Here is a 16,015-nt window from a genome sequence, read left to right as displayed (position 1 = left end):
AGATGTCTTCATAAGACAGTCACATAAGAAAGACAAGTAGCAAATATTCACATTTAAGAAGCTGAAGACAATGAATGTTTGGCCCTTTTTTTGCCAGGAAAAATGACTTCATTGATGATTAATTGATTAATTGTCTGCTTTCAAATCAAATCAAAATGTTAATGCTTAGGGTGGAAGTGTTTAAGGTTTGGGGATCATGGCTTGAAGGTCATGGTATGCTCTAATGTATTATGTTCTCTGTATCGTCCTCCCTCCAGCTCCTCCTAGGGAAACCCCGGTGTGGCGGTATCCCTTCGCGATGCGAAGATGGCGACCCTGCTCCCTCCCCCAGGCACCGATGCGTTCCGCCGCTTCACCCAGGAATCGCTGGCGGAGATCGAGAGGCTCGCGGAAGAAAGAAAAAAGGCAGCAGAAGTAGAGGGCCATGAGGAGGAAGAGCCAACGGCCCCGCACGCTGATCTGGAGGCGGGGAAGAGTCTGCCCATGATCTATGGAGACCCTCCACCAGAGCTGCTCAACACACCTCTGGAGGACCTGGACCCCTTCTACAAAGCACAGAAAGTCAGTCTGAGCACATCGGGGCCCACATCCACTGCAACACAGGGACTGTGCACACTTTAATGAGCTTGGCTCTGTCCTTATATAACCTTGAAATACGACAGGATGTAGTACTTAACATAAAGTTATTACAGCTGCATACAGTATCCCTTACGCAATGTATACGATTTCATTTGTGGTATGCACATGTTACAGTTAAATGTATGTGTAGTGTCATTTCAAGATTGTCATCACTAAGTATTTACTGAAATGTAGTACGTATATGTGGACTATACACCAGCTTGCATTTATAGAGACAATCTCTGTGTTTTTCAGACATTCATTGTGATCAGCAAAGGAAACACCATCTTCAGGTTCAATGCTGAATCGGCTTGCTACATTCTGAGCCCCTTTAGTTTGGTTAGGAGAGGAGCCATCAAAATTCTCATACATTCATATCCTTTGAATTATTGTTGCCTGAGCTTTTGAATTATTTTGTTTATGAAGGTTTGAACTGGACATAAAGTGGTGTAGATGTGTCTGCTTATACATATAATGTCCATGTTTGTTTCCTTAATCCTGAATTAAATTATTTAGCATGTTCATCATGATTACAATTCTATCGAATTGTGTATTCATGACGATGAGCAACCCACCAGCATGGAGTAAAACTGTTGAGTGAGTACTACTTATTGTACTTTAGTCATTCCTGTGTTACATTTAATACAACTTCTACTAACTTGTGTTGCACTATTTCTTCCTAGGTATGTTTTTACTGGTATCTACACCTTTGAGGCGACAGTCAAAGTGTTGTCCAGAGGTTTCTGTGTTGGATCTTTTACATTCCTCCGAGATCCATGGAATTGGCTGGATTTCATGGTGATCAGCATGGCGTAAGTGTCTGTGTGAACTTTCAGCTAACTACATAGTTGGAATTGATATCAGAAAAATAGTTGTGATGTTCTTAAGATGACATATTATCAGAATCTTGACATTAAATCAAAAATTTTGAGTGCATAAATTGCTGCTAAACAAAGGTGAGAGTTTAAAAAATAAACGTTCTTTTAAAGAAACCCTCAGCTACTATGAAAGCTGATATTGTGCAGAACTTCTTTATATGGACAATTGAAATAGGAACATTAATAGATAATATGTTGAGTCTTATCTGGCTGTTGGCTTTGATTAATTGTTTAATCTTGTATCTTGTCTTTCCACAGATACATCACTGAGTTTGTTGACCTTGGCAATGTGTCAGCCCTCAGGACATTTCGTGTACTTCGAGCCCTTAAAACAATTACTGTGATTCCTGGTATTTCTAATATTATATATATATATTTTGTGTGTGTGTGTGTGTGTGTGTGAGACAGATTATATTTTATGATGTTGCAATGGCATTATGTTTTGTAACAAGATTAATAGGGTAACTGTGCTCAATAGATCATTTGTTATTATTATTTCTTGTTGCAGAGCTGCGTGACTTTCAGGATTTTCAACATGTCACTTGTGTTTTGTCAGGTTTGAAAACCATCGTGGCCGCTTTGATCCAGTCGGTGAAGAAAATGGTGGACGTCATGATTCTGACGGTCTTTGCTCTTGCTGTTTTTGCTCTCGTTGGCCTTCAACTTTTTATGGGAAATCTGCGTCAGAAATGTGTGCGATGGCCCATCAAAACAAATGAAACTGCATTTGAATTTTTTAACACCACCAACGCATTTAATGACACTGTGTCCTTCAACAACTCCATGGGTGTCAACGATACAACATATTCCAACAGTACCTTCAATTTCATTGAATATATTGAAAACACAGGTATGTTAAACACATATTACACACACCTACTTTTTAAGCTCGGTGGAATAGAGTTCACTGTTTCTTTTCTTGTTTGGTTTATAGATAATCACTATTATTTGGAAGGCAGTCCAGATGCTCTTCTTTGTGGAAACAGCTCTGATGCTGGGTATGTATTATCCATGCATCCCATGCTAATCTGCTCTGATCATCTTTCAAAGCTGTGTGTCTCTTATTGATATTTATCACAATAGTATGGTGTTGAGTGTGACTTTGGAGGCTTCTTTGTTGATAGAAAGTGCCCAGAAGGATACACATGCATGAAGGCTGGGAGGAACCCTAACTTTGGCTACACCAGTTTTGACTCTTTTGGCTGGTCCTTCTTGGCCCTCTTCAGACTCATGACCCAGGACTACTGGGAGAACCTGTTCCAGCTGGTTAGCACTTCTTTCATTTGTTGCAAACAGATTTATGACCTCTAACTTTTCATTTAAATTTATGAAAAGAAACTTGTCCTTAGTTTTCGTAGCTTCTGTTTTGCTCCAAACACAGATCCTGCGGGCGGCTGGTAAGACATACATGCTGTTCTTTGTGGTGGTTATCTTTTTGGGCTCCTTCTACCTCATCAACCTCATCCTGGCTGTGGTAGCCATGGCTTATGATGAACAGAATCAGGCAACTCAGCGAGAGGCCATAGAGAAAGAGGAGGAGTTCCAGCGGCTACTAGAGCAACTCAAGAATCAGGAACAGGTAACTTTTACAACAGTAAGGAGACAGCTAACCACACAGCTATATTAACTTTAACATACCTGTTCAGCAGTGTTTCAGAGCTGTTATAGTACATATAATACATTTTGTTTTGTTCTTAGTACAGAATTATGATAAATACCTGTAATTTCATGATTCACCTTTCACAAAAGAAGGAACCAAAAGTGTTAATTGTCCACAAATAAATAATATTTTTTATAGTAAAATTGAAGCAACAGTTGGAAGTGCTGTATTTTAATCTGACAGGCTCAAGCTCTCGGGAGCCAAGCCACTCTAACCAGCAAGAAGTCGCTCAGTCATCACACCATGTCTGAGTTGGCAGATGATGAGCGGAGCCTTGAACATGATGAAATTACCAAGGATTGCAATGGGAGACTCATTCCCCGTCTGATGGTCAGATCGCCCACCATGGTCCAGGTTAGTCAGTCGTTAGTCGTCCTCTGGTCACAGTTAATCTGGTTGTTTTAAAAAAGCCTTTGGTTTTGATTTGTGATTCTGAGGTTCCATCATCAGCTTGCAACTGACAAATCTTCTATCGACATATTTTACAGCCTGCTGCAGATTATGAACTCAGAGAGAAGTCGTTAGGCTCTGTGCACAGCATGCTTCATCTGGAGGAACCAGGCCTGGCACAGAGATCTGCTAGTGTTATGACTGTGCTCACTGCAGCTGCTATGGAAGGTACAGTGCCAATGGAGTTAGAAACTTAACATTGATAATACCCGGGAAAGTGTCATACAGAATCTGCGGATATAGGATTTATTTTCTAGCTATCATTAAATTGAAATAAATGGACGACACAACAACACCAGCGGCAGGGTGTAAGCATCTAGAAGTGTCAAGTTCCTCCAGGGAATGAAGAAATACACAAGGCTTAGTTGCAAGTTCTCAGAGGAGATGCTCTAATGTGAGCTGTAATTGCTTAGATTATCAAGCAGTTGTTAATATTATACACTCATTTATCCAAGGCCAATACAGTAGCATTGTCTTGAGCTTGTTATAGTTGGGCTAATCACATTGTGTGCTGGAGAAATCCCTGTCAACATTCAGTGTCACGCCCTCATGGTGTTTATAGCTTTGGCTATTTCAGCTCAACTATAACTTGGCACAGACGACACATTAATTTTAATGTCACTCATCCTTGCTTCCTGTTAGTCGTATCGAGCTTCATTCAAAGATAACCGATATGCTTTGATTAATGACGGTAGATTATCTAATTGGCTTTGCTGTCCGTCTTTGTCTAGAGTTAGAGGATGCTCAGAGGCCGTGCCCGCCTCGCTGGTACAAGTTTGCCGACATGTTCCTGAAGTGGGACTGCTGCCCGCAATGGGTGGTCTTTAAAAATTGGGTGCACTTTGTGGTGATGGACCCTTTCGTCGACTTGGCCATCACCATCTGCATCGTGCTCAACACCCTCTTCATGGCCATGGAGCACTACCCCATGACCCCAGAGTTTAACAACATGCTCTCAGTGGGGAATCTGGTGAATATGTGCCACGTTACATTTAAATTGAATTGCAGAAAATGTTCTTAAATCTCAGACTTGATTTTGTCAGCGCCTGTAAAAGAAACGTATACCCCTCTAGGTTTTCACTGGGATCTTCACAGCGGAAATGTTCTTCAAGCTTATCGCCATGGATCCCTACTACTACTTTCAAGTTGGCTGGAACATTTTTGACAGCATCATCGTCACGCTCAGTCTGGTGGAGTTGGGGCTGGCAAATGTCCAGGGGCTGTCTGTCCTCAGGTCCTTCCGTCTGGTGAGAAACAATTATTTAACTTATTTGTGTCCATTTACCACAATGAGATGACTTCCTGCATTTTATTATTGACTGTCTTTGTTTGTGTCTTTCCTGTGTTGGAGATAGCTTCGTGTTTTCAAACTAGCCAAGTCCTGGCCCACGCTCAACATGCTGATCAAGATTATTGGTAACTCAGTAGGAGCTTTAGGAAACCTGACTTTGGTGCTGGCCATCATCGTCTTTATCTTCGCCGTAGTGGGTATGCAGCTCTTTGGCAAGAGCTATAAGGACTGCGTGTGCAAGATCTCCGAAGACTGCGAGCTGCCACGCTGGCACATGAACGACTTCTTCCACTCGTTCCTCATCGTGTTCCGCATCCTGTGCGGGGAGTGGATCGAGACCATGTGGGACTGCATGGAGGTGGCCGGGGCTGGGATGTGTTTACTTGTCTTCATGATGGTCATGGTCATTGGAAATCTAGTGGTGAGCGCAACAGTTATTGATTCACGACTGATCCCTATCTTAAACCTGAAGCGTGGCGACATTTAAGATTACATGGCCATTTAGACGGAGAAAACAGCCCTGCATTAAAGACAAAAAAACAAAAAATGCTGATCCTTGTGGTGCTTCAGGTACCAGAGAGATGATGAAGTCCAATCCAGAATGGCCAGTTTAAGTAGTAGATCCATGACATTTCCAGGATTTCATCACTCTGTGAAGTTATTGCAGTAATTTTATCCTTCGTCTAAAAGATTGTGAGGATAACAGCAGAATTACCCTGTTTGCATTACAAAGTCATCTACGTACGTATTTGATTGGTTCACACAGACGATATTGTGTTGAGGAGAAAGTTGAGGTTTGTTTTTGGCGGGGAGCTCTCTGCGTCAACACCCCCGCTGTGCCAATATAGTCTGTTTCAAATGAGTGATGGGGGTGCCACTATCTGTCTGAACCTAAAGCTCATATATATGTAAGGAAACATAGAAGACTGTATGAGTGTACACAGCTCAGTTTCATTTAGATAAATGTTCCTCATCTTTCGTTTACGATCAGTTTATAGACATGATGATTCTTATCTTGCTGCTGTGCTGACAGCGTGTCGTCACTTTGTAGTCAGCGCTTATATCAGCGCGCAGTAAATCTTAACTAGATGATCATTCCTGAGCTCACAGATGCTGTCGCTCAACTACACATGTAATATCCAAACAACTGTCACTACTGTGAAGCTGTAAAGCTGACAAACCGTTTTGAAAAATCTGTCTAAATCTATCAGTTATATTATTATAATACCAGGAGATTTTGTGGCCTGAAGGTCTCAGCAGTCTTTTGTTAACCTCTCAGCTGAGGGATGCCAAGGACAGACAGACACAGCTGGGGGAGAAAATTGTATCCACCAGGGGGCATTAAAGTATCTTAGGTATTATAGTATAGACACAATACAACATAAATTTGCATGTTTTTGCATCAAAATCTGAGTTCAAACGCGGCCTGAGCAACACAGTAAACACAGATGTTCACAGATTCTAATATAAAGAATATCACCACGTATTATTTCATATGCTATTAAATTGCATATTGCATATGTTGCACTAACACTTTCACACAGTGTCTGGGTGAATTAACATGAAGCGGCAGCAGAGTTTGTGGCGCTTAGTGAAGAATCCCGAGTGTCTGTAGCATGGAAATACTGTCCCTGACATTTTATCTTGGCCTCGCAGAACAAGGACGTACATATAATACAGATGATCACTCTCAGACATCTTTTCAGCATCATATTTGATGACTGGAGCCAAACCCATTTCCTGTTAGGTTAGTCATAGAAACGGAAAGGAAGTGGCTCATCGTCAAGCTGACAAAAGTATTGTGACGGTCGCTCTGTGCCAAAATTATAATGGCTTTTTTGTTTGGAACTGCTACTCCAATGTACGCTCACGTCACACATAAATGCACACTACTATCTGCAGATAGTATACTTACACACTTCATGGGAGGGGGGGTTTCTATTTAAATCAAATGACTTGAGCCACCAAACAGTGGTTTTGACCTTGAGTATGTGCTAAGATCCGGCTCAAGTAAGCATGCTGCCACCGAGGGAACAAACACAGACAGCTGAGCGAGCAGAGCTCAGGTGGCAGGGGGACTGGGTGTTAAGGAAAAGTCATTTGATAGCAGATTGAACTGTAATTGATGAAGAGGTAATCATATTGGGCCATCAGCGCTGCAGCATATGGAGCAGAGTGGATTTAACTTGCATGTTTAGGGACACATGCTGATCATTTTGTGCTCATTAGTTCTTGCCTTCCTGCTTCACTCTAATTCCTCTTTCTTAAGAAGAAAACGACTCAATATTATTTTATGTAATTTGAAGGACAATTATTATAAATAATGTGATTTTTTTCTGAAAGCTAGATATCACCTTCTTGCAGAGAGTTTGATGAGAAAATCGCTACCACTGTCATGTCTGTCTGTTAAATCAGAAGCTACATCCTGAAAGCAGTTAGCTTAGCTTAGCATAAAGACTGAAGGCAGGGGGAAACAGCTAGCCTGGCCCTGTCCAAAGGCAACAAAATGTAGCTCACTAATGTGTAACATATAACACGTTATATCTCATTTGTTTTTGTGCCTGGCTACCTCACAGTGACAACAAGACTCCATAAAACCACAAAACAGGTTAAACAAACAAGATATTTCATGTTAATTAGAGGTGCTTTTTATTTTTATGTTTGGACCGAGCCAGGCTAGCTGTGTCCCCCTGATTCCAGACTTTACAGGCTGTAGATTTAACTTCAGATTTAACTGATAGACACGAGAGTTTCATTGGCTCTTCTCATCTAACTCTTGGTAAGAAATCGAATAGGTGTATTTCCCAAAATGTCAAACTATTCCTTTGAGATAAAGACCGAACTTCTCACGTCATCAGGTTAGTAGAACTGCTCTAAAGAAACTGAATTTAAAACAACTGGGAAAACTGAGAATCTGAGAACACTATTTTGTGCATCACGAACACTGAAAGCACCAAAACGTGAGCTATAACTGTTTTTCTTTCCCCTATCAAAAATCAATCATCTCTCTTTTTCCACTCCTCCACTGTCGGGCTTGTGTTTCGTGCAGCTCATCCTTTCCCCTCAGCCCTCTTTATTGATTCACAGCTCCAACACTGGAATGAGAGAGATCAGCCTGACCCTGGCCCGTGTAACCATGATCTCCCGCTAAACCTAAGAAACAGGAACCGAGAAATTGACTAACAGGTTTAGAAACTAAAGATAGCTGCGTCTGCAACAGGAGGCAGACGACGTAATGTTTATTGATGTGCCATCATAGGACCAACTTGATATGTGATGTGTATCAGAGACAGTCCAGACTTTTGCGTTTAGTTTGGCGGCAGACTTTGACTCAGCAAGCTGTATAAGCTTGGCCACCAGAAAATGTTATAATTGTTTCACTTGCAGACTCAGTAGGGATTCATATGGGATTATAATGTATATTATAATAAGGATGTGTACATCTCCTGCAGTGCAAAGTTTTTGTTTTTCACATCGAGGTACAAAAGGAAATTGTTGAAATTGTGTAAATATTACTATGATTTACATGTCAGATTTACATTTCAGTGTACCTTCATCACTTCATCACTTCTTTTGTCAGGTGCTGAACCTCTTCCTGGCCTTGCTGCTCAGCTCATTCAGTGGAGACAACCTCTCAGCAGGGGACGATGACGGAGAGATGAACAATCTCCAGATTGCCATTGGCAGGATCACACGGGGCATCAACTGGTTCAAAGCGTTCATCATTCGAACGGTCCTGCAGATTCTTGGCAGAAAGCCCAAGGAGCCTGAGGAGGGTCCGGCGGACGACGAGGACCCTAAAACGGAGGGAATTGAAATGAACCACTTGGACACCAGTGAGAATTTCAAAATGGCAGATGGGATAACTAATTGTTTGGTTGAAGGCCGGCCTTCTGGATTTATTGTGGATGGAGAGATCAGTCTCAATGTGCCAATCGCCCCGGGAGAGTCAGACTTAAACCTGGGTGAGGATGATGAGGATGATGCAGATCATGCTAATGACTCAGAGATTTCATATGAGAAAAATAACCAACATTACTTGGTAAGTACAGTTCAATCTATCTATCTATCTATCTATCTATCTATCTATCTATCTATCTATCTAGCTATCTATCTAGCTATCTAAGAGCACTGGCACGTAGGCATCATCTACCAACAGCATATATATTTAAAAGTTACTTCAATATTTTGAACTACATTGTTTAAAGGTCCTGCGCAACACATTTCAATGGAAGTGAATGGGATATTTGTATACCAGAAATATAGTGTGTTTGTTGCATCTGTTAGGACTGAACAACTTACACCTTTATCATTAGTACACAGTGGAAATACCTAGATTGCACTACTTGACAGCCCCACACACCCACACAGGTGTTTTCACTTATTCTGGCTGACTACAGTTTACATGAGGTCATCAAAGTCTGTGTACTAATAAAAATGGTAAATGTGTAAGATGTCCCGCCCTAACAGGTGAAAGAAAGCTCACAGTGTGAGGGAGATGTCAGTCAAACACGGTTGTGTACACGCCCACACAGTCCAGAGAGGAGGATCAGGCCACACAAGTGAAAACACCTGTCGGGGTTGTGCAGGGTCTTTAAGAGTTAACTGGGAAATCAATCAAATGCTAAAATACAAGAAACTGTGAAAGAAACACTAAAGTTCATTCTCTTCCTGTGCGATTTCAGGAAAACGTAGAAGATGAAATTGGTACGCAGGAAGATGTCATAGTGAGTACCTCTGTAGACCCACATGAACTTGTTACCAATTAATTGATTAAGATCAATACTTTATATGGGGTTCTGCTCAAAATAAATGGGGGGGGAAAAAATCAATAATGTGTATTTTGCATGGTGGCTTTGTAACTGAGCTTCAATTGTAATTCCTGACTAGTCGATGGGTGCTTTGAATGATGGGGATTCTTCAGTGTGTAGCACAGTGGACTATCAACCACCTGAGCCTGAACCAGAAGAAGTGGAAGAAGAAGAGCCCGACCCAGTGGAGCCAGAGGCCTTCTTCACTGACAGTATGAACCACCATGAACTGTAAACTTATCATGCAGTGGCCGCTCGTTGTTTTTTTAGTACCAGAGCTCATGCTGTTGAAATCTAATATGACATCTTTTGGAGTAATCCTGAGCCTTTGATTTTCCTCTCCACTCAGACTGTGTGAAGCGCTGGCCATGTCTGACTGTGGACATCACCCAAGGTAAAGGCAAGAAATGGTGGAACCTCCGTAGGACTTGCTTCACTATTGTGGAGCATGACTGGTTTGAAACCTTTATAATCTTTATGATCCTCCTCAGCAGTGGAGCTCTGGTGAGTGCTGCCATCAGTGCAACACATTTAGAAATGTTGACCACTTTAAGACAGTGTTAAGACACTGTGTCCACGTGGGACATGTATCTAGGTATCTCATATCTTCTTTTGGCAGGCCTTTGAAGACATACACATAGAAAGACGCCGAACCATCAAAATTATTCTGGAGTATTCTGACAAAGTTTTCACCTACGTCTTTATCATTGAGATGCTCCTTAAATGGGTCGCATATGGCTTCAAGACCTACTTCACCAACGCTTGGTGTTGGTTGGACTTTTTCATCGTAGATGTAAGTTTTGACATTTGGTTTTATGTCAGATAAAGAGCGTGGTAACACTTGCTTAGGAAACCTTTTGATTCTGCCACAGATTTCCCTGGTTAGTTTAGCTGCCAACTGGATGGGCTACTCTGACCTTGGACCGATCAAATCCCTCAGAACTCTCAGGGCACTGAGGCCTCTTCGAGCTCTGTCGAGATTTGAAGGGATGAGGGTGAGTTTTTGTTTGAGCAGTGTGCATGGCTAACGTTGATTTAGATGACACAAAAGCTGTGATGTTCAATGCCTTGTCATACTAATTTGACTGGCTTTCTCCCTACAACGTGTGTTAATTGCATGCTTACTCCACGGCTGCTGTAACAGAGCTGACTGAGGTAAGAGTATTGGTAAAACTTGATGGCAATAGCAAGTTCGTTGCTCACTCCTACAAACAAAGTAAACTAGGGAATAATTCTATACATTTATATGTCATTCATTAATTCAAACAAAGTCCTCTCTTTTGGGCAGGTGGTGGTGAACGCTCTTGTTGGAGCAATTCCCTCCATCTTCAACGTGCTGCTGGTGTGTCTGATCTTCTGGCTCATCTTCAGCATCATGGGAGTTAACCTGTTCGCTGGCAAGTTCTACCGCTGCATCAACACCACCACGGAGGAGCTTTTCCCCATGACTGAGGTCAACAACAGGAGCGACTGCATGGCCATCAAAGAAGCCACGCAGGACGCCCGCTGGATCAACGTCAAAGTCAACTATGACAATGTGGGACAAGGCTACCTGTCCCTGCTTCAAGTGGTGAGGCGTGCTGTCTCCATGATTAAGCATTTTGGAAAGCTGTTGCGTTCAGTGACACAGATTTTTGAAACAATGCTCTGTATTTCAGGCAACTTTTAAAGGCTGGATGGACATCATGTATGCTGCCGTTGACTCAAGAGAGGTAGTTCTTATTTACAGTTATGTCAGTATTGAAAAATTACATTTAACATTAAATATGTTGGTAGCCCTTTGTTTTAAAGTCATATGTATCAGTACTGTATACAAGGCAAACACTGGCTAATAAAATGAAAATGAGCCTGTGTACAGAATACCCTTCATTTAGCATTTTGGTCTCACTACACAACCTAGTCTATTATTCTAAATCCATGTATACTTTGTTTATGATGAATTACAAAATCATGTAATAATATTTAGACCAGTAGTTGAACTTTTGGCTATTGCTCAACAATATGTGTACTAAGTAAGGTTTTTATTGGGTATATGTATAGAAATAATATCTGCTCGCCAGGAGTTCATATATAGTCCCGTCCCTTTCTAACACCACCCTGCACTTTGAGTTAATTGAATATATATGTAATAAATACGTGACAGATGGTGATCCAGTCTTTGGATCAACAAGTGCCCCTCCTGGCTAGTATCGTATTCCAGTGTAACCTTTTATCCCGTGTCTCATAATTATCAATCTTACTAAATATGCTTTTAATCATTTAAAAACAGGGAAAGGACTGCTTTCTCCTTTCTTACATTTTTTTCTAATATTCTAAATGTTTTGTTCCTTTTTAGGTGGAGGAGCAACCTTCGTATGAGATCAACCTCTACATGTACATATACTTTGTCATCTTTATCATCTTTGGCTCTTTCTTCACTCTCAACCTCTTCATTGGTGTCATTATCGACAATTTCAACCAACAAAAGAAAAAGATAAGTATCACACTTTTTTATAAGAAGCACCAATACAAAAGTGATTAAAGTTACAGCGATACTTATTTTAAAGCACACAAAAGTTGTCACCTAATTTAAGTTTCTTGTTCCATGTTGTGTGAGCACTTTGGAGATAAAGATATCTTCATGACTGAGGAACAAAAAAAGTATTACGAGGCCATGAAGAAACTTGGTTCCAAGAAGCCACAGAAGCCAATTCCACGTCCAACTGTATGTCATTCATTTACAACTGCATGATTATTCCAGTCACTGCTAGTCATATTAACTTAGTGATATTAATGTGTTGTATTATTAGGGAAAGACTCAAAAGTGTAACTGTAACTACATTGTTTGATGTTGAAAAGTATAAATGAGGTAAGCTGAAGTTAGCTTGGCATGCGTGGCATGACGATGTCATCAGTGACCCCTGTGCTGACCTTTTCTGCACACTGCTGGTGTGAACAGGCCAAATGACCCTATCGGATTTGTGTTTCTGGTCCTCGCCTTCCCAACCCCGTCCCCCTGTCTCCGTTTGACCTGCAGAACCTAATCCAGGGAATGGTGTTTGACTTCATCAGTCAGCAGTTCTTTGACATCTTCATCATGGTGCTCATCTGCCTCAATATGGTGACCATGATGGTGGAGACAGACAACCAAAGTGCAGAAAAGGAAGACTTCCTCTTTAAAGTAAACGTGGCGTTCATTATTGTCTTCACTGGAGAGTGTGTGTTGAAGCTCTTTGCCCTGCGACACTACTTCTTCACCAATGGATGGAACGTTTTCGATTTTGTTGTGGTCATCTTGTCCATAGCTGGTGGGTATCCAATCCATTACGAGCACAGTTGTGAATTACATTACTTAAAAACTCCTGCTGTTGCGTTCACACAGACAACAGGTGTTCATATATCGTCTCTGACTGTAGTTTATCTCCTTTTATTTCAGGTACAATGCTCTCAGACATAATCGAGAAGTACTTTGTGTCACCGACTCTGTTCAGGGTGATCAGACTGGCCAGAATAGGCCGGATTCTGCGTCTTATTAAAGGAGCGAAGGGCATTCGGACGCTTCTCTTCGCTCTAATGATGTCACTTCCTGCCCTATTCAATATTGGTCTCCTGCTCTTCCTCATTATGTTCATCTTCTCCATATTTGGCATGTCAAACTTTGCCTATGTCAAAAAGGAGGCTGGAATTGATGATATATTTAATTTTGAGACATTTGGTGGAAGCATTATCTGCTTGTTTGAGATTACAACGTCAGCCGGCTGGGATGGGCTTTTACTTCCAATGCTGAACAAGGAGTTTCCAGACTGTGACCCAGACTTCGAGAACCCGGGCACGGGTGTAAAGGGTAACTGCGGCAACCCGGGCATGAGCATGATCTTCTTCTGCGGCTACATCATCATCTCATTCTTAGTGGTGATCAACATGTATATCGCTATCATCTTAGAGAACTTCAATGTGGCGCAGGAGGAGAGTGGGGATGCACTCTGTGAGGAAGACTTTGAGATGTTCAATGAGACTTGGGAGAAGTTTGACCAAGATGGAACTCAGTTCATTGAGTACAGCCGGCTCTCAGATTTTTGTGATGCCTTGCAGGAGCCGCTGAGGGTTGCTAAGCCCAATCTGTTTCGCCTGATTGAAATGGATCTACCCCTGGTCATTGGGGACAGGATCCACTGCCTGGATGTCTTGTTGGCGGTCACACAGATGGTCTTGGGAGACACGGTGGAGATGGCGGCAATGCGGGAGAGCATTGAGGCTAAGTTCATCCTGAACAACCCCACCTCAGACTCCTTTGCACCTATTACCACAACGGTACGCCACAAAGAAGAGCAGAGGGCTGCTGTAGTCATTCAGAGGGCTTACCGCAGCCACCTACTGAAACGCTGCATACACCACGCTGCATTTACTCACCGCTGTAAGAGGATGGGTAGAAAGGACGATGGTGAAGATCCCCCAGAAAAAGAGGGGATGCTCGCACGAAGGATGGGAGTGCTCTACGGGAGCAACGTGGACCTTGCAGAGGAGATGGAGCAGACTGCTTTAGAAACTCTAGCAAGCCAACTGCCTCCTAATCCCGAAACATTATCACATTACAGCGGGGCCCAGTGTGGTCCAGAAGCCCCTGAGCCAAATGTCATGGTTGTACCTGTAGAAATTACCAATGAGGTTTTGTTACATTCTGCCCCCAACCTATATTTCTTGACCCCACAGGCAAACCTGAGAGAGTCAATTGTATAACAAACTGAAGAGGACAAAGAATTATGTCCCCTGTTGTTTTTCACCAGTCAAGGAAGTAGTGTTACCAGTTGATGCAAAGTCTCACTAATGGAGCCGAATTTTTCGCATTAGATGAAGAGGTTACACAGTGCTAATGAATGTTTAAACTGCATTTTGGATCATGAAACGTAACATGCAATTCCTGTTTTTTCATGCAATATTCAAGCATCTTTTTGGGTTAAAGGTGGAACTGGAGTGGTTATTATTCCTTTGATAATAACCATATCGACATCAGCAAACATAACCACCATTAATGCTAAATGGGAAGGACAGGTAAATAACTTAAAATGAGCACATCAACATCACTTTGTGTAACATTAAATGAGAATGAATTTTGCTGTAAACAAAGACAAAAAGTTATATGCTAAAATATTAAATTACCAGTTGTATGTTGTTGTAGTTTTCTCTGTATATTGGTGGGGTAAATTGTACAAATTAAGGACACAATTAGATAATATTTGTCAGCATTTAAATGCACATTGGCTTTCAGAGAACTGCAACACTTACAATTTGTCTTTACACTTACTGTCAGCCAATAAAAAAATGTTTGTTGTTATCAGGTGAAACATAGTGGACCACAGTCTGTGATAAGATACCTTTCCAGTGAAAAATCAGTCTTCAAATTGCAAGATAGTGCAAGGTTGTGCTCACCCTGTACTTATGAAAAATCAATGATTCAGTATTTTTCTATGAATCGTCAAATGACAGAGGTCTGAACATGAAAATTTCCAGTGGATTTTAATGCACGCTTTGGTTGAAGTGTTCATTTAGGCCCCAATAACCTTGCTTTAGGTATGGCTATTATCAGGAAACCAAACCACGTGCCCCTCTTCTACTCATAGAGTAACTTGAACAATACATGGAAAAACCCGAATGACCCTTTATAGGAGTACAAGCTTGCAGAGCAGAATATCACTTGACCCTCTGTGTTGCCTTATATTTAAAAAACAAACCAAGAAGATATCCAGTCGTTTTGCTTCCTCTGATATGACATGAATGCAGCACTATTATCCAACTCTACAGAGCAATATTTGAAAATTAAATTAGCATGCACACGACATCATGAGAGCCACACTGAAATTGTACCATTTCGTGGCTAAAACGGTACGATTGGTAGTCATTTGTTTTCATTTTTGAAAAATTGAACGGAGCAAAGACCTCCCTCTGCTCACTTTAAGTCACTTTCATGTGGAATCTCATCAATGTGAGGGCTCTACATGCTAACTTTTTCAATTAGACACTAAACATTTTTCTACGGTGGAGTTAGTTTTGTACATGTATAAATAAATAACTGAAAAATAAGGCTTTATCTTGATCACATTTATCCCAGGCTACCAGTGAAACCCTGATCTCTGTTATCCTTTATTAGTTAACAACAACATGGGCCAGCTAATGCAGTTAACGTCTGTCCCTGAGTGGCTCGTTCAGAAAGGCCCAGTTTATATTGCACTATTTATACCCCTTCCAGGTCAAGTTAGAGCAGTTGATGGGCTTCATCACTGATATATGCATGTCTTATAAATGTTCCCTTCTATTTTTTGGTCCTCTCAGA

The 16,015-nt window shown here is 41.4% G+C and overlaps 1 protein-coding gene across 4 annotated transcripts; it reads left to right on the top strand.

The window, feature by feature from the left end:
- Nucleotides 1–306: 306 nt before the first annotated feature.
- On the top strand, nt 307–14,424 carry scn4aa (sodium channel, voltage-gated, type IV, alpha, a). Of its 4 annotated transcripts, XM_070927718.1 has the most exons (26): nt 307–561; nt 874–992; nt 1,138–1,215; nt 1,302–1,430; nt 1,755–1,846; nt 2,053–2,346; nt 2,431–2,494; nt 2,621–2,762; nt 2,878–3,075; nt 3,340–3,510; nt 3,645–3,774; nt 4,338–4,576; nt 4,680–4,853; nt 4,962–5,318; nt 8,478–8,939; nt 9,583–9,624; nt 9,788–9,920; nt 10,058–10,212; nt 10,328–10,501; nt 10,581–10,703; nt 10,997–11,278; nt 11,367–11,420; nt 12,044–12,181; nt 12,308–12,412; nt 12,725–12,995; nt 13,124–14,424. In XM_070927718.1, exons 1-26 carry the CDS (start codon nt 307–309, stop codon nt 14,422–14,424), a joined length of 5,682 nt encoding a protein of 1,893 aa, XP_070783819.1. The 4 variants fall into 4 exon arrangements, with proteins under 4 accessions (XP_070783819.1, XP_070783821.1, XP_070783820.1 ...); XM_070927720.1 differs by lacking the exon at nt 9,583–9,624 and having other exon boundaries at nt 1,126–1,215; nt 8,478–8,882; XM_070927719.1 differs by lacking the exon at nt 9,583–9,624 and having other exon boundaries at nt 1,126–1,215.
- The last annotated feature ends 1,591 nt before the right edge of the window (nt 14,425–16,015 follow it).

This window comes from Enoplosus armatus, chromosome 20 (assembly GCF_043641665.1).
Source record: "Enoplosus armatus isolate fEnoArm2 chromosome 20, fEnoArm2.hap1, whole genome shotgun sequence".
NCBI classification, from domain to species: Eukaryota; Metazoa; Chordata; class Actinopteri; order Centrarchiformes; family Enoplosidae; genus Enoplosus; species Enoplosus armatus.
Note: the sequence above shows the minus strand (reverse complement) of the source record. Positions and strands in the feature narration are given on the sequence as shown.